The sequence below is a fragment of the Coregonus clupeaformis genome, chromosome 29 (assembly GCF_020615455.1).
Source record: "Coregonus clupeaformis isolate EN_2021a chromosome 29, ASM2061545v1, whole genome shotgun sequence".
NCBI classification, from domain to species: Eukaryota; Metazoa; Chordata; class Actinopteri; order Salmoniformes; family Salmonidae; genus Coregonus; species Coregonus clupeaformis.
Window position 1 is genome coordinate 21,859,129 of NC_059220.1, and position 22,767 is coordinate 21,881,895.

Sequence of the window (22,767 nt, forward strand, 5' to 3'; positions counted from 1 at the left end):
AAGACACTTGCCAGTTGGTCAGCACATGCTCGGAGTACACGTCCTGGTAATCCGTCTGGCCCTGCGGCCTTGTGAATGTTGACCTGCTTAAAAGTCTTACTCACATCGGCTACGGAGAGCGTGATCACATAGTCATCCGGAACAGCTGGTGCTCTCATGCATGCTTCAGTGTTGCTTGCCTCGAAGCGAGCATAGAAGTGGTTTTGCTCGTCTGGTAGGCTTGTGTCACTGGGAAGCTCGCGGCTGTGCTTCCCTTTGTAGTCTGTAATAGTTTTCAAGCCCTGCCACATCCGACGAGCGTCAGAGCCGGTGTAGTACGATTCAATCTTAGTCCTGTATTGACTCTTTGCCTGTTTGATGGTTCGTCGGAGGGCATAGCGGGATTTCTTATAAGCGTCCAGGTTAGAGTCCCGCTCCTTGAAAGCGGCAGCTCTACCCTTTAGCTCAGTGCGGATGTTTCCTGTAATCCATGGCTTCTGGTTGGGGTATGTACGTACGGTCACTGTGGGGACGACATCATCGATGCACTTATTGATGAAGCCAGTGACTGATGTGGTGTACTCCTCAATGCTATCTGAAGAATCCCGGAACATGTTCCAGTCTGTGCTAGCAAAACAGTCCTGTAGCTTAGCATCTGCGTCATCTGACCACTTTTTTATTAACCGAGTCATAGGTGCTTCCTGCTTTAGTTTTTGCTTATAAGCAGGAATCAGGAGGATAGAGTTATGGTCAGATTTGCCAAATGGAGGGCGAGGGAGAGCTTTGTATGCGTCTCTGTGTGTAAAGGTGGTCTAGAGTTTTTTTTCCTCTGGTTGCACATTTAACATGCTGGTAGAAATTAGGTAGAACGGATTTAAGTTTCCCTGCATTAAAGTCCCCGGCCACTAGGAGCGCTGCCTCTGGATGAGCGTTTTCCTGTTGACTTATGGCCTTATACAGCTCATTCAGTGCAATCTTAATGCCAGCATTGGTTTGTGGTGGTAAATAGACAGCTATGAAAAATATAGATGAAAACTCTCTTGGTAAATAGTGTGGTCTACAGCTTATCATAAGATACTCTACCTCAGGCGAGCAAAACCTCGAGACTTCCTTAGAATTTGATTTTGTGCACCAGCTGTTGTTTACAAATATACACAGACCGCCACCCCTTGTCTTACCGGAGTCAGCCGTTCTATCCTGCCGATGTAGCGTATAGCCACGACTCGGTGAAACATAAGGCATTACAGTTTTTAATGTCCCGTTGATAGGATAACCGTAATCTTAGGTCATCCAATTTATTTTCCAATGATTGAAGATTGGCTAATAGGATTGATGGGAGCGGCAGTTTACTCACTCGCCGTCGGATTCTTACAAGGCACCCCGACCTACGTCCACGATATCTCCGTCTCTTCCTCATGCGAATGACGGGGATTTGAGCCTTGTCGGGTGTCTGTAGGATATCCTTCGCGGCCGCCTCGTTGAAGAAAAATTATTCGTCCAATACGAGGTGAGTAATCGCTGTCCTGATATCCAGAAGCTCTTTTTGGTTATAAGAGACGATGGCAGAAACATTATGTACAAAATAAATTACAAATAACGCGGAAAAACACACATAATAGTACAATTGGTTAGAGGGCTGTAAAACGACAGCCATCTTCTCCGGCGCCATTAATTCCAATATTATCAGCAGCACCTGTCTTTTTACTAAAGAAATGAGTCAACTATGGTACTTTTTCTGTTTAAATTAAATCTTCTTTCTGTTTCTTTTCTCTGCCCCTCTCTGAAAGCACCTCTTTGCTGCAGCTTAATTTAAATGAAAGTCACGTTTGCAATCATTTCGAGTGAAACAATGCACAGGAACTCTGTCAGGGTGGAATAGTCTGTGGGTGATTAATGACACTTGTTTCTACTGTTATGAAAAAAACTTGGATTATATTAATATTGATATGAAATAAATGTATATGTATGGAAATCAATTATGGTCTATTATCAATTATTATTCGGCTGTATGGATTCATTTACTTTTTTGGAGACCTTTTTAGTCAACAATGTGGCCTCTTTCACCTGGGAAAAACCCTACTCCTTCCCCATTTACTTTGCAACTTTGAAGCTTCCCACAGATTTTGCTGCTGCTGAACCATCCTGCTGAAGCAAAACAGAATGGGAGTGATGAACTGAGCAGCCCACGACAGCGGGTCGTTTGTCAATGTCTGATTAAACCAGATTAGTATGTTGCACTGGTGCCTCCCGAGATCAATGCCTTGAGCTGAACTGATGTTCCAGTAAATCATAGAATAAAGAAGATAGAGGTGGGATTATGTGAGTTTAGTGCTGGCAGGGTTTTACTGGGATATTGAGAAGGGATTGAAAGTTCTCATTCATCAAATGTTTCAGCGACTTTAACCTCTACGGGATCGGTTGAGCTAACGTGCGCTAATGTGATTAGCATGACTGTTGTAAGTAACAGCAAACTTTCCAGGACATAGACATGTCTTATATGGGCAGAAAGCTTAAATTCTTGTTAATCTAACTGCACTGTCCAATTTACAGTAGCTATTACAGTGAAAGAATACCATGATATTGTTTGAGGAGAGTGCACAACAACAAAAAACGTATCATGGCAATTGGTTTGATACATTCACCTCTGAAGGTAAATAATGTACTTACATTCAGTAATCTTGCTCTGATTTGTCATCCTAAGGGTCCCAGAGATAAAATGTAGCATCGTTTTGTTTGATAAAATCAATTTTTATATTCAAATGTAGGAACTGGATTCTACAGTTTGAACCCCTGCTGTCTCTGGCTCCACACTCACCCCGCCCGGCCTGGCCATCTAGATGTGTGAAAGTTAGTGTATAAGCTAATGATCCATCATGTATGACATTCCTGGGAATGTGTAAACTTACATGTTGTATTACCATATCATTTTTGTATGTTCTCTATAGTTATGTACTTGAAAATGTATCAATTGACCAATTCGGCACATTTGGGCAGATACAAAATAGTCTAGTATTGCAATGCTTCACTAGATCAATCAGAAACTGAAAGTGGCCAAAATCTAAATTGCGCCTAAACTGCAATATTATATTGTGACCTTTCTCTTAAATTTCAAAGATGATTGAAAAAATAATAATAATAGAAAACGCATGTTTTTTTGGTTGTATTATCTTTTACCAGATCTAATGTTTTATATTCTCCTACATTAATTTCACATTTCCACAAACTTCAAAGTGTTTCCTTTCAAATGGTATCAAGAATATTATTATTATTATAAGAATATGCATATCCTTGCTTCAGGTCCTGAGCTACAGGCAGTTAGATTTGGGTATGTCATTTTAGGGGAAAATTGAAAAAAAGGGTCCGTTCCTTAAGAGGTTAAATTTTGAGCCGTGTGAGGCATCCTCTTTCAATTGAAAAAAGTTGACATAAGGCCTATGTGTCTTTGTAGCACAGGCTAGTGGGACATTACTTGTTTTCAGACAATGCTACTTTTATATCTTAGGAATTTCTTCCAGTGACTCTAGTAATGAGTCTGAAGACTTTCAGTGCTAAATGGCAGGAAGTTCCCATCCTATCGGAACATGTCAGTGCACATCTCCGGGTCAAGAGCATCCAGCAGGTTCAACACAGGGCAGCAAATTGTTTCTACTGCCTGCTAGGATTTCCTTCAACGTCAGAGAAGTGTTGTTTTCAAACCCATCTTCCATCTCCTTGACCAGCTGCTTATTAGCACAATGCTTGGCCAACGTCTGAGTCTCTCTTTCAACAAACAGTAACTTCACCTTCCTGTAGCTATCAGAGGCGACAGACATGACATTAGCTATTTCTTGTCTGTGACGACAGTAAGAATGTAAGATATATAGTAAATGATGGCTCAAACAGAGGATGGATCTTTATGGTTAGGGTTGCAACTGCATTTTCCTTCTCTCTCTCACCATCTCTCTCAGGAGATCCATAAAACAACATATGAATAATAATCTGATGCAGTCTCTTATTTATTTGAAGGGGTAATATTTGGTGTTAGCTCTAGGCTGGTGTTCCATCATTTCAGACAATGGTCATTGGAGAGAATTTCCCCATTACCTTCATTACCTTTACAGCATTGAAAAAAACATTCATCGTGCTGGCAGCCTCAAGCCTGTCTATCAGCCTGTCTGCCCACAAACGAGGAATGTTTAATTTCAGAAAGATTCTGAGTGTGTGTGAGAGAGTGTGTCTGGGGGGAATAAAAAAAATGGCATTCATTAATTGTTGAAGGACAGGGATCACAAAGAACTGGATAAAACAAAACTAGAGAATTTAGGTATTGGCAGTTAAAGCACACCTTTTAATCCATATCAACACTCATTTAAAAAACATATGCTTTTGACCATTGGGATGTTCTTTATTGGTTTTTGTCCTTGTCGGACATCTGCTAAAGTGCCTTGCAAAAGTATTCATCCCCCTTGACGTTGTTCCTATTTTGTTGCATTACAACCTGTAATTTAAATAGATTTTTATTTGGATTTCATGTAATGGACATACACAAAATAGTCAAAATTGGTGAGGTGAAATGAAAAAAATAACTTGTTTCAAAAAATTCTACAAAATAAATAACGGAAAAGTGGTGCATGTATTCACCCCCTTTGCTATGAAGCCCCTAAATAAGATCTGGTGCAACCAATTACCTTCAGAAGTCACATAATTAGTTAAATAAAGTCCACCTGTGTGCAATCTAAGTGTCACATTTTCTCAGTATATATACACCTGTTCTGAAAGGCCCCAGAGTCTGCAACACCATTAAGCAAGGGGCACCACCAAGCAAGCGGCACCATGAAGACCAAGGAGCTCTCCAAACAGGTCAGGGACAAAGTTGTGGAGAAGTACAGATCAGGGTTGTGTTATAAAAAAATATCAGAAACTTTGAACATCCCACGGAGCACCATTAAATCCATTATTAAAAAATTGAAAGAATATGGCACCACAACAAACCTGCCAAGAGAGGGCCGCCCACCAAAACTCACAGACTAGGCAAGGAGGGCATTAATCAGAGAGGCAACAAAGAGACCAAAGATAACCATGAAGGAGCTGCAAAGCTCCACAGCGGAGATTGGAGTATCTGTCCATAGGACCACTTTAAGCCGTATACTCCACAGAGCTAGGCTTTACGGAAGAGTGGCCAGAAAAAATAGTTATGTACGCTCAAGTTCTGTTTTTTTGTCTTATGTCTTGTTTGTTTCACAATCACAAATATTTTGCATCTTCAAAGTGGTAGGCATGTTGTGTAAATCAAATGATACAAACCCCCAAAAAATCAATTTTAATTCCAGGTTGTAAGGCAACAAAATAGGAAAAATGCCAAGGGGGGTGGATACTTTCGCAAGCCACTGTATGTTGTGTAGTAAGCTGTTAGTAGGCGATGTGCCTCACCCTAATAATTTGGTCCCTTTCCCCCCTCATAACTTAGCCTACTGTTCTGACTTGGTGGTGCACATTTAGCCTATAGCCTGTTTTAGAGAAATGTAATCATAGAAAATTGTAAGAGCTTTCATTGTCTGCTTATATGCCCACTTTATTTATCCTATGGTTCTGACTTGGTGTACAGGGAGAATACTGTAAGAACGGTCCATGTTCTGAATTCTGTCGCTGTACATTTCAAAAGTGCTGAACAAATAGTTATATTGACTTTGTCCGTCCTAGCTCGTTCATTAATGTCTTAATCGAAATGACGGATTGCCTCTTATCCGCTCGTCGTTCCCTTATGCCATAGTTTGTACATCTCAATTGTCAGTAGAAACCACATTTGTTTAAGCAAGTCAGCCAAATCAGCTATGTTTTTTTAAAGGCAGTAAATGAGGCTGAATGAACTGTTTCACTGCCAGACAAGGCTCCGCTGATAGCCAGGTGTAGCAGTGGTAAGGATTCACTCCATGGTGCTGAAAAGAAAGCTCTGCTGTTGGGACAGCTTTATGTAGGCCCTAACAGTTTGTGGGCACCGTTTGTCACCGTTATAGTGCAATGAATGTATTGTTTAGTGTTGTGTAGTGGTTTTGCTGGCATGCATTAAAAAATATATATATTGTCCCACTGGTCACAGCATTGAACAAGATGTATGTCAAGTTAATAAAGACACAAACAGACAATTCCCATTAGTTCAAAAATTGCTTGTATTTATCTTGAAGGAACCGTAGGAAAATTCATCTTTCTGTATCAGGGGACACATTTCCATTAACATTGCTTTGCATTTCAGTCAACCAAAGTTTGTAAGATCAGTAATACACTTTGAGCAAGATTACAAGTCAGAACTGTCCCATGTTTTCCAAAGGTGACAGGAAGGAGCATGGAAAAATAGAGAATCTCTGATTAAAATCAGACCTCATTGAGCAACCTCTCTCTGTCTCAACACAGAACCAGTTAGTCATATCCCACAGTGACGAGACAGTGATGTCATATCCCACAGTGCCAAGACGAAGTTACGCAACAATCCTGCTGCAAGAATTTAATTGAGAATGTCAGAAGCTGGAGATGTTTTACAGTGATACAGTAAGAGTCCATATGATCCAATACAGCCCCAATCAGTAAGTCACCATCTGCCTCTTTCACAGCAGCACAGTGAATCCTCATGAGTCCTCATGTATCTGGAAGTCAGCCTCTTCCACTCAAACTGCCTCCCCATTGGGCAAAAGTAGAAGTCAGTAGGGCCAGAGAGAAGGGGTCAAGAGTCAAAGGGGCCAAGGCAGAAAGGGGGAGGTATGACAGAGAGCACCATGAAAAGTCTGTGGGTGCTGGGGTGTCACACAGGGCCTCCTAGTCTTCCAGCAGCTCAGGAGCAGTGAAGGAGAAGTTGTGGAACTCGTCTTGGTTGACGGAGGGAAGGAGGTCCTCAATGGGCGTCAGGGTGGGCTCCTCCTGGGTGAAGTCTGGGTCAAAGTTGTTCACGTCCTCTGCAGTTTTCTGGAAGTGAAGTATTGGTTAGACAGGATTGGAGGTACAATAACACAAAATATCAGTGAGAGGTCCTGTAAATACTTTGGGGTAACTGCAAACAGATACAGTGAGGGGAAAAAAGTATTTGATCCCCTGCTGATTTTGTAAGTTTGCCCACTGACAAAGACATGATCAGTCTATAATTTTAATGGTAGGTTTATTTGAACAGTGAGAGACAGAATAACAACAAAAAAATCCAGAAAAACGCATGTCAAAAATGTTATAAATTGATTTGCATTTTTATGAGGGAAATAAGTATTTGACCCCTCTGCAAAACATGACTTAGTACTTGGTGGCAAAACCCTTGTTGGCAATCACAGAGGTCAGATGTTTCTTGTAGTTGGCCACCAGGTTTGCACACATCTCAGGAGGGTTTTTGTCCCACTCCTCTTTGCAGATCTTCTCCAAGTCATTAAGGTTTCGAACCTGACGTTTGGCAACTCGAACCTTCAGCTCCCTCCACAGATTTTCTATGGGATTAAGGTCTGGAGACTGGCTAGACCACTCCAGGACCTTAATGTGCTTCTTCTTGAGCCACTCCTTTGTTGCCTTGGCCGTGTGTTTTGGGTCATTGTCATGCTGGAATACCCATCCACGACCATTTCAATGCCCTGGCTGAGGGAAGGAGGTTCTCACCCAAGATTTGACGGTACATGGCCCCGTCCATCGTCCCTTTGATGCGGTGAAGTTGTCCTGTCCCCTTAGCAGAAAAACACCCCCAAAGCATAATGTTTCCACCTCCATGTTTGACGGTGGGGTTGGTGTTCTTGGGGTCATAGGCAGCATTCCTCCTCCTCCAAACACGGCGAGTTGAGTTGATGCCAAAGAGCTCCATTTTGGTCTCATCTGACCACAACACTTTCACCCAGTTCTCCTCTGAATCATTCAGATGTTCATTGGCAAACTTCAGACGGGCCTGTATATGTGCTTTCTTGAGCAGGGGGACCTTGCGGGCGCTGCAGGATTTCAGTCCTTCATGACGTAGTGTGTTACCAATTGTTTTCTTGGTGACTATGGTCCCAGCTGCATTGAGATCATTGACAAGATCCTCCCGTGTAGTTCTGGGCTGATTCCTCACCGTTCTCATGATCTTTGCAACTCCACGAGGTGAGACTTGCATGGAGCCCCAGGCCGAGAGAGATTGACAGTTATTTTGTGTTTCTTCCAATTGCGAATAATCGCACCACCTGTTGTCACCTTCTCACCAAGCTGCTTGCCGATTGTCTTGTAGCCCATTCCAGCCTTGTGTAGGTCTACAATCTTGTCCCTGACATCCTTGGAGAGCTCTTTGGTCTTGGCCATGGTGGAGAGTTTGGAATCTGATTGATTGATTGCTTCTGTGGACAGGTGTCTTTTATACAGGTAACAAACTGAGATTAGGGGCACTCCCTTTAAGAGTGTGCTCCTAATCTCAGCTCGTTACCTGTACAAAAGACACCTGGGAGCCAGAAATCTTTCTGATTGAGAGGGGGTCAAATACTTATTTCCCTCATTAAAATGCAAATCAATTTATAACATTTTTGACATGCGTTTTTCTGGATTTTTTTGTTGTGATTCTGTCTCTCACTGTTCAAATAAACCTACCATTAAAATTATAGACTGATCATTTCTTTGTCAGTGGACAAACGTACAAAATCAGCAGGGGATTAAATACTTTTTTCCCCTCACTGTACCGCCTTCCATGTCTTTCATAACTCAGGCCACTACCTACCATACTGTAATACAATGGTTAAGAGAGTAAAACTGGGTGTGTATTATAAATGGTAAGATAAGACAGAGGTAGGTATTACAACTCTACTGTAAACAGTTTTTAATGACATCAATCATGTGTATCAGGTGTGTGTGTGTGTGTGTCTATCAGGTGTGTGTGTGTGTGTGCCTCACGATGCGGGGTTTGAAGGGCGGCTCCAGCTCCCTGCGGTTCAGCTTGTCCCAGTCGATTCCAGTGAAGAAGGCATGGCTAGTCACAGCATTCTCCCCACCCTCTTCCGCCATGCAGCCTAGACGCCGGGCTGGGTTCTTAGTCAGGAACTGTGGAGAGAACAGAAATATAATTGCATATGAGAAGTAAATAAAAGTAAAATATAATAATGTTTGTTAATGAAGTATAATAATTTGAATGTGGCTCATAATTTGACTGTTGAGATTTGCTCACCAACGTCTGATGTTGTCGGGTTAGAGCAGCCGAGGGGAAGTCAAAGAAAACACAACAAAATTCAACAAAAAACAGTCTTCTTGAGGATTCCAGAGGAACAAATTAATGTTTTGGACCGCTGTGTTGGCTGAGGAGTCTATGGGGCTAGCAGTGACATTCCCAATCAGCCAAAACTAATGAGCAGCCCTCCCTCTCCAATGATGAATGGGACCAGATTCACCCCAAGATTAATAGGCCTTGCCACACCAGACCCAAACACAGTTAACAGAACATTAATACTCTCCCTTCCGTGACGGCTACAAGTCCCTCCCCCGCCCAGCACTACATTTTTGGCTAGAAAGTCCAAGCTGCTTGATGAGGATTCCATGAGAGTGCTAGCCACTGCCCTCATTCAATGCCATTTTGAATATGCTAGTACTCCATACAGCCCAGAATAAGCTGATCAGGGTAGTATTGAAGGTGAGTCCACGTACTCACATAGGCAGGAGCTGCTTTCAGGAACTCAACTGGCTGCCTGTTGAGGCTAGGGTGTCCCAGATTAGACTGGGTTTGGTTTACAGGAGTATTTATGGTTCTGCGCCCAGATATCTAACTGATTACTTTCCCAATGTTAGGGATGCACACAATAACAGCACTAGATCAGGTGTTGCTAATGTGTGCTTATACAGGTTCAAGAGTAACGCTGGGAAAGGTACTTTCTTGTATACTGGGTCCTCAGAGTGGAATGAGTGGCCTCTGCCCATAAAAACGACATCTTCTCTGGGCAGTTTTAAAAATAAAAAACCTGTCTGATGTCTTCTGTGCCAATTTGAATGTACCTTACGATGTAACTGCAATAAGATACATGTTCTTATTTTTAGTTTTTATGTTTTATTATCTCGCTGTCATACTGTGTGCAACCGTGTTGGATCTTGCCTAGCCATCTTGTGGAAATATGTCCTAGACCAGGGTTCTTCAATTCCGGTCCTGGAGGGCCAAAACACTTCTGTTTTTTATTTCTACCTGGTAGTTAATTGCACTCACCTGGTGTCCCAGGTCTGAATTAGCCCCTGATTAGAAGGAGAGGATGAAAAACAGAGGTGTTTCGGCCCTCCAGGACCGGAATTGAAGAACCCTGTCCTAGACTTTGTGTGTTATCCTCGATTTTACTAATGTGCATGTTTGGCTTTTCAAGTTTTTGTGTGCTTGTTTTTTTTAAATGGCTGAATTAATAAACTAAACAAAAAAAAGCCCTCCCTTCGGCAAATCAGATCATGCCTCTATTCTGCTCCTCCCCACCTATAGGTAGAAATTTAAATAAGAAGCTCCTGTGGTAAGGACTGTTCAATGTTGGTCTGACCAATCGGAATCTATGCTTCAAGATTGTTTTGATCACACGAACTGGGAAATGTTCCAGGTCGCCTCTGAGAATAGTATTGACGTATACACTAACTCGGTGACTGGGTTAATTAGGAAGTACATAGAGGATGTTGTTCCCACTATGACGATTAGAACTTATCCAAACCAAAAACCGTGGATAGATGGCAGCATTCGCGGGAACATGGACGTGTACAAACAGATCAGCTACGACCTCTGTAAGGCAATCAGAGGCAAAATGACAGTACAGGGACAAAGTGGAGTCGCAATTTAACGGCTCAGACACGAGACGTACAGTGCCCTCAAAGTATTCACACCCATTGACTTTTTCCAAATGTTGTAAGTGTTACAAAGTGGGATTAAAATGAATTGAATTGTCCTTTTTTGTAAACGATCTACACAATATACTCTAATGTCAAGCCAGCCATGTCGCGGACACCTACGCCTTGCTCCCGGACGAACTAAACACCTTCTTCACCTGCTGCGAGGAAAACAACATTGAGCAGCCGACGCAGGCCCCGACGCTCACGAGAACTGTGTGCTCTCGTTCTCCATTGCCGATGTGAGTAAGCCATTTAATTGTGTAAACCTTAGCATTGCATCCCAAACTGCGTACTCAGAGCATGTGCAGAACAGCTGGCTGGAGTGTTTACGGACATATTCCATCTCTCCATATCCCAGTCTGTTGTCCCCACTTGCTTCAAGAAAGCGAAGGTAACTGAACTAAATGACTATCGCCCCGTAGCACTCACTTCTGTCATCATGAAGTGCTTTGAGAGGTTAGTTAACAACTATATTACCTCCACCTTACCAGACACCCTAGACCCACTACAATTTGCATATCGCCCCAACAGATCCACGGACGACGCAATCGCCATTGCACTACACATGGCCCTATTCCACCTGGACAAGAGAAATACCTATGCAAGAATGCTGTTCATCGACTACAGCTCAGCCTTCAACTCCATAGTACCCTCCAAGCTCATCACTAAGCTGAGTCCTGGACTTCCTGAGGGGTCGAGCCCAAGCGGTGAAGGTAGGCAACAACACCTCTGCCACACTGATCCTCAACACGGGGGCCCCACAGGGGTGTGTGCTCAGCCCCCTCCTGTACTCCCTGTTCACCCATGACTGCGTGGCCACGCACGTCTCCAACTCAATCATAAAGTTTTCTGACGACCCAACAGTGGTAGGCCTGATTACCAACAACGATGAGACTGCCTACAGGGAGGAAGTGAGAGCCCTGGCAGAGTGGTGCCAGGGAAATAATCTCTCCCTCAACATCAACAAAACGAAGGAGCTGATTGTGGACTACAGGGGACAGCAGAGAGAGCATGCCCCATCCACATCAACAGGGCCGCAGTGGAGAGGGTCAATAGCATCAAGTTCCTCGGTGTGCACATCACTGACAACCTGAAAAATGGTCCATTCACACAGAAAGGATGGTGAAGAAGGCACAACTGCGCCTCTTCAACCTCGGGAGGCTGAAGAAATTTGGCTTGGCCCCTAAGACCCTCACGAACTTCCACAGATGCACCATTGAGAGCATCCGGTTGGGCTGCATCATAGCCTGGTACGGCAATTGCAGAGTGGTCCATTCAGCCCAACACATCACCGGGGCCACACTGCCTGCCCTCCAGGACATCTACAGTTACCATCTAGAAGTCAGAGAGAGTACAGGTGCATCAAAGCTGAGACCGAGAGACTGAGAAACAGCTTCTATCTCCAGGCCATCAGACTGTTAAACAGTCACCACCAGCCGGCCTCCGCACAGTACCCTGCCCTGAACCTTAGAGACTGTTGCCCTATGTACACTACCAGTCAAAAGTTTGGACAAACCTACTCATTCAAGGGTTTTTCTTAATTTTAGCTATTTTTACATTGTAGAATAATAGTGAAGACATCAAAACTATGAAATAACACATATGGAATCATGTAGTAAACAAGTGTTAGACAAATCAAATCAAAATGATGAAAATGTATGCACTCACTAACTAAGTCGCTCTGGATAAGAGCGTCTGCTAAATGACTAAAATGTAATGTAAAATGTAAAATATATTTTATATTTGATTTTCTTCAAATAGCCACCCTTTGCCTTGATGACAGCTTTGCACACTCTTGGCATTCTCACAACTAGCTTCACCTGGAATGCTTGTCCAACAGTCTTGAAGGAGTTCCCACATATGCTGAGCACTTGTTGGCTGCTTTTTCGTCACTCTGCGGTCCGACTCATCCCAAACCATCTCAAATTGGGTTGAGGTCAGGGGATTGTGGAGGCAAGGTCATCTGATGCAGCACTCCATCACTCTCCTTCTTGGTAAAATAGCCCTTAGACAGCCTGGAGGTGTGTTGGGTCATTGTCCTGTTGAAAAACAAATGATAGTCCCACTAAGCCCAAACCAGATGGGATGGCGTATCGCTGTAGAATGCTGTGGTAGCCATGCTGGTTAAGTGTGCCTTGAATTCTAAATAAATCACAGACAGTGTCACCAGCAAAGCACCCCCACACCATAACACCTCCTCCTCCATGCTTTATGGTGGGAAATACACATGTGGAGATCATCCGTTCACCCACACCGCGTCTCACAGACACAGTGGTTTGAACCTAAAATCTCCAATTTGGACTCCAGACCAAAGGACAAATTTCCACCGGTCTGATGTCCATTGCTCGTGTTTCTTGGCCCAAGCAGGTCTCTTCTTATTATTGGTGTCCTTTAGTAGTGGTTTCTTTACAGCAATTCGACCATGAAGGCCTGATTCACACAGTCCCCTCTGAACAGTTGATGTTGAGATGCGTCTGTTACTTGAACTCTGTGAAGCATTTATTTGGGCAGCAATTTCTGAGGCTGATAACTCTAATGAACTTAATCCTCTGAAGCAGAGGTAACTCTGGGTCTTCCATTCCTGTGGCCGTCCTCATGAGAGACAGTTTTATCATAGCGCTTGATGGTTTTTGCAACTGCACTTGAAGAAACTTTCAAAGTTCTTGAAATGTTCCGTATTGACTGACCTTCATGTCTTAAAGTAAATGTAAAATGTAAATGTAATGATGGACTGTCGTTTCTCTTTGATTATTTGAGCTGTTCTTGCCATAATATGGACTTGGTCTTTTACCAAATAGGGCTATCTTCTGTATACCCCCCCCCCTACCTTGTCACAACACAACTGATTAGCTCAAACGCATTAAGAAATTCCACAAATTATCTTTTAAGAAGGCACACCTGTTAATTGAAATGCATTCCAGGTGACTACCTCATCAAATCAAATCAACATTTATTTGTCACATACACGTGTTTTGCAGGTGTAGCGAAATGCTTGTGCTTCTAGCTCCGACAGTGCAGTAATATCTAACAATTTCACAACATATACCCAATACACACAAATTGGAATTTTAGAATATATACATAAATGGACAAGCAATGACAGAGCGGCATGGACTAAGATACAGTAGAATATTATAGAATAGTATACAGTATGTACATATGAGATGAGTAGTGCAAGATATGTAAACATTATTAAAGTGACTAGTGTTCCATTTCTTAAAGTGGCCAGTGATTTCAATAGGCAGCAGCAGCCTCTAATGTGCTAGTGATGGCTATTTAACAGTCTGATGGCCTTGAGATAGAAGCTGTTTTTCATTCTCTTGGTCCTAGCTTTGATGCACCTGTACTGACCTCGCCTTCTAGATGATAGCGGGGTGAACAGGCAGTGGCTCGGGTGGTTGATGTCCTTGATGATCTTTTTGGCCTTCCTGTGACATCGGGTGCTGTAGGGGTCTTGGAGGGCGGGTAGTTTACACACGGTAATGCGTTCGGCAGACCGCACCACCCTCTGGAGAGCCCTGCGGTTGCGGGCGGTGCAGTTGCCGTACCAGGCGGTGATACAGCCCGACAGGATGCTCTCAATTGTGCATCTGTAAAAAATTGTGAGGGTTTTAGGTGCCAAGCCAAATTTCTTCAGCCTCCTGAGGTTGAAGAGGCTCTGTTGCGCCTTCTTCACCACACTGTCTGCGTGGGTGGACCATTTCAGTTTGTCAGTGATGTGTACGCCAAGAAACTTGAAGCTTTCCACCTTCTCCACTGCGGTCCCGTCGATGTGGATAGGGGGGTGCACCCTCTGCTGTTTCCTGAAGTCCACGATCATCTCCTTTGTTTTGTTGACGTTGAGTGAGAGGTTATTTTCCTGGCACCACACTCCCAGAGCGCTCACCTCCTCCCTGTAGGCGGTCTCGTCATTGTTGGTAATCAAGCCTACACTGTCGTCTGCAAACTTGATGATTGAGTTGGAGGCGTACTTGGCCATGCAGTCATGGGTGAACAGGGAGTACAGGAGGGGGCTGAGCACGCTCCCTTGTGGGGCCCCAGTGTTGAGGATCAGCAAAGTGGCGATGTTGTTTTCCTACCTTCACCACCTGGGGGCGGCCCGTCAGGAAGTCCAGGACCCAGTTGCACAGGGTGGGGTTCAGACCCAGGGCCTCAAGCTTAATGATGGGCTTGGAGGGTACTATGGTGTTAAATGCTGAGCTATAGTCTATGAACAGCATTCTTACATAGGAAGGGAGGAGCAAAATGGAGTCGTGGTCAGATTTGCCGAAAGGAGGGCGGGGGAGGGCCTTATAACCATCCCGGAAGTTCGAATAGCAATGGTCAAGGATTTTAGCAGCGCTAAAAGCAGTCGATATGTTGATAGAACTTCGGCAGCCTAGTCCTCAAATTTGCTTTGTTAAAATCCCTGGCTACAATAAATGCAGCCTCAGGATATGTGGTTTCCAGTTTGCATAAAGTCCAGTGAAGTTCTTTGAGGGCCGTCGCGGTATTGGCTTGAGGGGGGATATACACGGACGTGACTATAACCAAAAAAATTATCTTGGGAGATAATACGGTCAGCATTTGATTGTGAGGTATTCTAGGTCAGGTGAACAGAAGGACTTCACAAAGTTCCTGTATGTTACTACAATTACACCATGAGTCGTTAATCATGAAACACACACCTCCGCCCTTCTGCTTCCCGGAGAGATATTTATTCCTGTCTGCGCGATGAACTGAGAACCCATCTGGCTGGACCGATTTCGACAGAATATCCCCAGAGAGCCATGTTTCTGTGAAACAAAGTCAGGTGCCAGGTCGCAGTTGTAAATGAGAACTTGTTCTCAACTGGCTTACCTGGTTAAATAAAGGTTTAAAAAAAGAAAAAAAAGTATATTACAGGCCTTGATGTCTCTCTGGAAAGAAATCCTTGCCCGGAGCTTGTCGAGCTTGTTAACCAGAGACTGAACATTAGCAAGTAGTATACTTGGAAGCGGTGGGTGGTGTGCGCGCCTCCTAATTCGAGGGTTGAGGATGGTTGAGAGAATGCCAAGAGTCTGCAAAGCCGTCATCAAGACAAAGGGTGGCTATTTGAAGGATCTCAAATAATAAAATATATTTTGATTTGTTTAACACTTTTTTGGTTACTACATGATTCCATATGTGTAACTTCATAGTTTTGATGTCTTTATTATTATTCTACAATGTAGAAAATCGTAAAAAGAAAGAAAAACCCTGGAATGAGTAGGTGTGTCCAAACTTTTGACTGGTACTGTACATAGATTCATTGAACACTGGTCACTTTAATAATGTTTAGATACGGTTTCACCCACTTTATGTGTATATACTGTATTCAAGTCATGACTCATCCTATATAATTTTTTATTTTAATTTTTAATTTGTGTATAATTTTTTTTGCTAGGTACTACTGCTCTGCTGAAGCTAGAAACACAAGCATTTCGCTGCACCTGCGATAACATCTACAAATCTGTGTACGCAACCAATAAACTTTGATTTGAGACTAGACCACAATTAAGGTGACACTTAATCAAAGCCACACTCTTAATCACCCCAGAGCCATTACATTTTTTCTACCCGTTTTGTTTTTTCTAACACAATAGTTCACAAGGAGAGGAGAAGAGAAGAGGGGAGAGTAGACACAAGATGAGGCCAGGAGAGAAGGGTAGAGGAGCAGAGGAAATGGGTCAGTCAGTTCATGATGGGACAGAAACAAATGCACTATGTAATTCCCTCCTCAACTGACCACAAAATGGAAATTGGGAAATCCTATTTGAGTCTATCATATTTTACACTGGCTCCACCAGGCCTGTGCCATCCACTCTGTCAGGCCTGAGAACTAAACTCTGCAGACAGACACCATGCAGGGAACAAGACTACTATATCAGATAAAGAGACATGCAAAGAAATGGGACACTGAGACACATTTACCCCGCTCTTATTTTCCAGTCAAATATGAGGTGGGAAAATGTCCACCTCAGCATCTCAACTGTCAAATAACAAACAATGTGCTCTCTGTTTGAAGAACCAGTCCCAGGGCTCAAACATGCAGGACGTTGCTTGCAGGAAGTTGAACCCTGGTGAGCGAGCAGCTTTCGGTATAAATAGAGCAGCGCGTTAAAACCACTCAACTGTTGAAAGCCTCTGGATGTGACGACACGAGCTAGCCTTTACATAACATGATGTGTCGCTAGGAGCAAAATCAGTGGCTGAGGCCAGGGCTCTGCTGCTTCCTGAAGTATGTTTGGATAACAACACTGTAGAGGAGGGAGGTGGAGGAGCAGAGGAGAGGAGGCAGCGTTATTTATAGCCGGAGCAGTGGTGGGGTAGTGGACTATAGTTATGTAAGCGAGAGAGAGCACTGTGTGTCATACAATAGGACCCGACCCAAATTATTTATTATCCACCCCGATGCGCTGACCAAAATCCAGCCCCAAACCCCTCCAACCTGAGGGCTTATATTATTTTTCAGCCCTGAGATCATTGGTGGCCACAGATGTCTGGGTGCCAGTTCTGTTTGCGTGGAAGTGTTACATACATACATTACATTGCTGCTACTGCTTCTCTCTACATGGTGGTCTATAATGTTGATATTCTATTATGCAAACCGCTGACTGGTAGGCTAATGGTACTTAATGTTTTTTCCCCACAAAGCTCTAAATATACATCTGTACATAGATAGATTGGCATTCTTGGTATATATGAGCAAAACAGGCTGTGAAAATTTTTTATTGTTTAAAATATTCACAAAAATCATTGAAATAAAAAATTAATTATCATAAAACAAATATTTTTTCTCAAATATGTGTGCCACAATTATTGGCACCCCTTCATGCAATACTTTGTGCAACCTCCCTTTGCCAAGACAACAGCTCTGAGTCTTCTCCTATAATGCATAATGAGGTTGGAGAACACATGGCAAGGGATCTGAGACCATTCCTTAATACAGAATCTCTCTAGATCCTTCAGATTCCGAGGTCCACGCTTGTAGACTCTCCTCTTCAGCTCATCCCACAGGTTTTCTATGGGGTTTAGGTCAGGGGACTGGGATGGCCATGGAAAAACCATGATTCTATGGTCAGTGAACTATTTTTGTGTTGATTTTGAGGTGTGATCATTGTCCTGCTGGAAGATCCAACCACGGCCCAGTTTAAGCTTCCTAGCAGAGGCAGTCAGGTTTTGATTTAATATCTGCTGGTACATGATGGAGTCCATGATACCATGTATCCTAACAAGTTGTCCAGGGAACTTTGGAAGAAAAACAGCCCCACATCATCAAAGATCCACCACCGTACTTCACAGTGGGGATGAGGTACTTTTCTGCATGGCTATCTTTCTGTCTACGCCAAACCCACCTCTGGTGTTTGTTTCCAAAAAGCTCTATTTTGATCTCATCTGACCATAGAACCTGGTCCCATTGAAAGTTCCAGTAACATTTGGCAAACTGTAGGCGCTTGAGTTTGTTGTTTGATGACAGCAAAGGCTTTATTATGGCAACCCTCCTAAACAACTTGTGGTTATGTAGGTGGCGTCTGATCGTAGTTTTGGAGACTTTCTGACCCCAAGACCCAACTAACGTCTGCAATTCTCCAGCTGTGATCCTTGGAGATTTTTTGGCCACTCTAACCATCCTCTTCACTGTGCGTGGGGTCAATATAGACACACGTCCTCTTCCAGGCCGATTGTTTACATCTCCAGTTGCATTAAACTTCTTAATTATTGCCGTGATAGTGGAAATGGGCATTTTCAACCTTTGAGCTATGTTCTTATAGCCATTTCCTGATTTGTGCAGCTCAACAACCTTTTGTCGCACATCATTACTGTATTCTCAGGTCTTTCCCATAGTGATGGATGACTATGGGAACTTGGCCTGTGTGTCACCTCATATTTATACCCCAGTGAAACAGGAAGTCATGGCTTACCACTTAAGTGAACTTCACTCAGGTGAACTTAAAAATGTAAAATACGAATGGGAATATACTTCAGTTAGATTTTACTCATAAGAAACAAAAAATATAAACGCAACATGTTTAATGAGCTGAAATAAAAGATCCCAGAAATGTTCCGTATGCACAAAAAAGCTTATTTCTCTCATATTTTGTGCACAAATTTGTTTACATCCCTATTATTGAGCATTTCTCCTTTGCCAAGATAATCCATCCTCAGACAGGTGTGGCATATCAAGAAGCTGATTAAACAGCATGATCATTACACAGGTGCACCTTGTGCTGTGGACAATAAAAGGCCACTTTAAAATGTGCAGTTTTGTCACACAACACAGATGTCTCAAGTTGAGGGAGCGTGCAATTGGCATGCTGACTGCAGGAATGTCCACCAGAGCTGTAGCCAGAGAATTGAATGTTCATTTCTCTACCATAAGAGAATTTGGCAGTACGTCCAACCGGCCTCACAACCACAAACAACGTGTAACCACGCCAGCCCAGGACCTCCACATCCGGCTTCTTCACCTGGAGGATCGTCTGAGACCAGCCACCTGGACTGCTAATGAAACTGAGGAGTATTTCTGTCTGTAATAAAGCCCTTTTGTGGGGAAAAACTAATTCTGATTGGCTGGGCCTGGCTCCCCAACACGTTTGTACAGTGCCAAGCTTGATGTAGCCATTGCGTGCTAGGAATATGGGACCAAATCCTAAACTATTGACTACTTTATTTATAACAATCTTTAGGTGTGTCAATCATTTTGACCCCTTACGTTTTTGAGAAAAAATCTCTTTCTCTGAGCAATTTTATTAATATAATTTCCCAATTTTTTTATGCATACAACATAGCTCAGTATTTTAATTATTTATTTTATACAATCATTATTGCGCATATTTATCAAGGGTGTCAATAATTTTGGACCCCACTGTACATTCTCTGATGTAAACAATATAAAGGCCTCTGTAACATGAACAGCTTTGACTGTTATTGACATGATTAACAGTGGTCATTCAGGACAGATAGATGAGCTCCAGATTAAGGCTGTACTTACAGCTTTCAGGAGATTGACTGCATCAGCACTCAGCCAGGATGCATAGATAATCTCCTCATTCAGGATGGACTCAAACAGGTCGTCCTCGTTCTCCGCCTCGAATGGGGCGTGGCCAGACAGCATCTCGTAGAGCAGCACCCCGAGAGCCCACCAGTCCACAGACGGCCCATACAGCATCTCCTGAAGGATCTGGGTACCCACAACACATCACATTAAACCACATTACACACCATAGTAGAGAGCTTCTACAATACATCACCTGGAGTTTTACTAAATGTAACACCACACTCCAGAGCCAAGACCAGTCCTTGAGTTTAGCTGCTCTTCATTGGGATATACTAAGGACTGAGTGTTGGGGATGGCAATGAAGCCATACATCAAAATCAGACTAAATGCTTTCCGTACAAACACATGCACACTCCACATTCATAAACTCACTAATTTATATACAAACCAAGGACCCCTCTCTTGGTGCATTTTGAGGTGGGGATTTAAAGACTGTTGGCAAACAGAGCCTGTGAGAGGCAGATGGAGCTCTCCTGACAGAACTGAAATGGTTTCAGGTGGCCAACCCAACATAGGTGTGTTATCTAGCTGCTAACCACCAGGGAGGCTTGACTAGAAGACCAGTGTTAACAGTATTGGTATTCAGAGTGGTGGGGTGATGTAGTGGGGCTGGCTCCTAAAGAATGTGAACTCCAATGACCTTCGAAAGAATGATGGGAGACCAATGATTCATGATTCCCATTGGTGTAAAGAATGCAATCTTAGAGCAGAGGAAGGGGTGTATGAGTCGAGGGGGCTAAACTGACCTCTGGGGCGATGTAGTCAGGAGTCCCACAGAAGGTGCCCGTGGCCACACCTTCAAACATGCCCTCCTTGCACATGCCGAAATCAGCCAGCTTACAGTGTCCATCCTTATCAAGGAGCACATTGTCCAATTTAAGATCCCTGGAAAACATAACAACAGACCTCATTACAGACCTGCAGACTCCTAAACACATACATCTGTACTTCAAAACATTTTTTGCCAACTATTCAACTATTATTTCCAGTATGTTCCCCATTACCAGTGAGTCAGCAAATACTGCTATATTTAATTTTGTGACTGCTAAACTATCCTACTCTAACCCCTTTGAGAGTTGTTGCTAAAATATGTCTGTGAGGTGAAATAGTATGGTGAGTTAGACCACACGAGGACAGTGACCAATTGTAGGACCAGGAGACACAGAGGAGAACTGAACAGAGAGCTACTGTTGGCCAGGACACTGACCAATGACTGGCAGCAGAGAGGAGTCTGTCACAGTCATACGACAGAGCCTAATGGGGAAGGGGGATGAGAAGGGGAACGTCTGGGCTGCAGTGTCAATATTGACCAGTCCCAAAAAAATGTGGACAACTTCAAACAGACATTAATAAAATATGCTGGGGTTGGGCTCTTGTCGCTCTGGTATCTTTGAAGTTTGTCTAGCGTCTTTGAATTAGCACTGTAACGAGGAGAAGCAATACTTTTTAAATCAGGAGAAGCAATAAGGTAGGAACAGAGCAGAGTCATTAGTAATTTCCTGCATAATGAATCACTAAATTGTCTGGTGTCTGTCTCCATCTCTATTGGAGGCCCCACCTCCTCCCCACTAAGGCCTTTGGAGCCTTGGCTGTTTGAGAGACAGATTAACCCAGCCAATAGCGATAATCTGAGATCAGGTGACACAGCAGTGATGTCGTGCCACCGAGGTGTTCGACGGGCATGGCTGAGTTAGCAGGTAAAGGTGAGGTAATGACTTAATGTGTAGGTCGTGTGTGTATGTGTGAGAGGGATGGAGGGAAAGACAGGGGGAGAGAAAGAGAAAGAGAGTGAAGCCACACACAGACACACGTTAATGGAAGTATAGTGTGGTTGGTTTAATCTGGTGTTTCCTGTCCTGACTGACTGTAAACTTGTTGTGTAACACTGACTCAGTTCCTAATGCTGCCTCTGGCTCACGGCAAAACAAACACAGGCCAAAAAAAGTTTAGTATTTGGTCCCATATTCCTAGCACGCATTGACTCTGTCAAGCTTGTGATTCTATACTGAAAAAATATATAAATTACATTCCTGTTAGTGAGAATTTCTCCTTTGCCAAGATAATCCATCCACCTGACAGGTGTGGCATATCAAGAAGCTGATTAAACAGCATGATCATTACACAGGTGCACCTTGTGCTGGGGACAATAAAAGGCCACTCTAAAATGTGTAGTTTTGTCACACAACACAATGCCAGAGATATCAAAAATGTTGAGGGAGCGTGCAATTGGCATGTTGGCTGCAGGAATATCCACCAGAGTGGTTGCCAGATAATTAAATGTTCATTTCTCTACCATAAGCCACCTCCAATGTCGTTTTAGAGAATTTGGCAGTATGTCCAACCGGCCTCACAACCGCAGACCACTTGTATGGCGTTGTGTGGGTGAGCAGTTTGCTGGGGCACTCTGTTCAACGTTGTGAACAGAGTGCCCCATGGTGGCGGTGGGGTTATGGTATGGGCAGGCATAAGCTACGGATAATGAACACAACTGCATTTTATCGATGGCAATTTGAATGCACAAAAATACCGTAACGAGATCCTGAGGCCAATTGTGAGACCTATTTGTTTAAGGTATCTGTGACCAACAGATACATATCTTTATTCCCAGTCATGTGAAATGCATAGATTAGGTCCTAATGAATTTATTTCAATTGACTGAGTTCCTCATATGAACTGTAACTCTGTAAAATCTATGAAATTGTTGCATGTTGCATTTATATTTTTGTTCAGTATAAAAGCACAACCAAATTCCAATAGAAAAACAATATGTCTGATTTTTGGTTTAGTTGTCATCTAAATGTGTTATCACTGCGCTATCAACCATTTAAAAGCACAACAAAGTTCAAATTTGAATACCATGTCAGATATTTAATGTGTTATGTGCTTCATCTAATAGCACAACCAAATGACCTGGGTTGCAGTTGAGATTA

The 22,767-nt window shown here is 43.2% G+C and overlaps 1 protein-coding gene across 1 annotated transcript in view; it reads right to left on the reverse strand.

Moving 5' to 3' along the window:
* Positions 1-6,107: 6,107 nt before the first annotated feature.
* Positions 6,108-22,767, reverse strand: part of LOC121544837 (protein kinase C eta type) — a 51,439-nt gene continuing 34,779 nt past the window's right edge. The window contains exons 12-15 of the mRNA XM_041855030.2: positions 20,584-20,722; positions 19,772-19,960; positions 8,830-8,976; positions 6,108-6,912 (exon numbers count right to left, since the gene is read on the reverse strand). Coding sequence (XP_041710964.2) covers positions 6,766-6,912; positions 8,830-8,976; positions 19,772-19,960; positions 20,584-20,722 — 622 coding nt within the window. The 3' untranslated portion in view covers positions 6,108-6,765. The remainder of the gene's footprint in view (positions 6,913-8,829; positions 8,977-19,771; positions 19,961-20,583; positions 20,723-22,767) is intronic.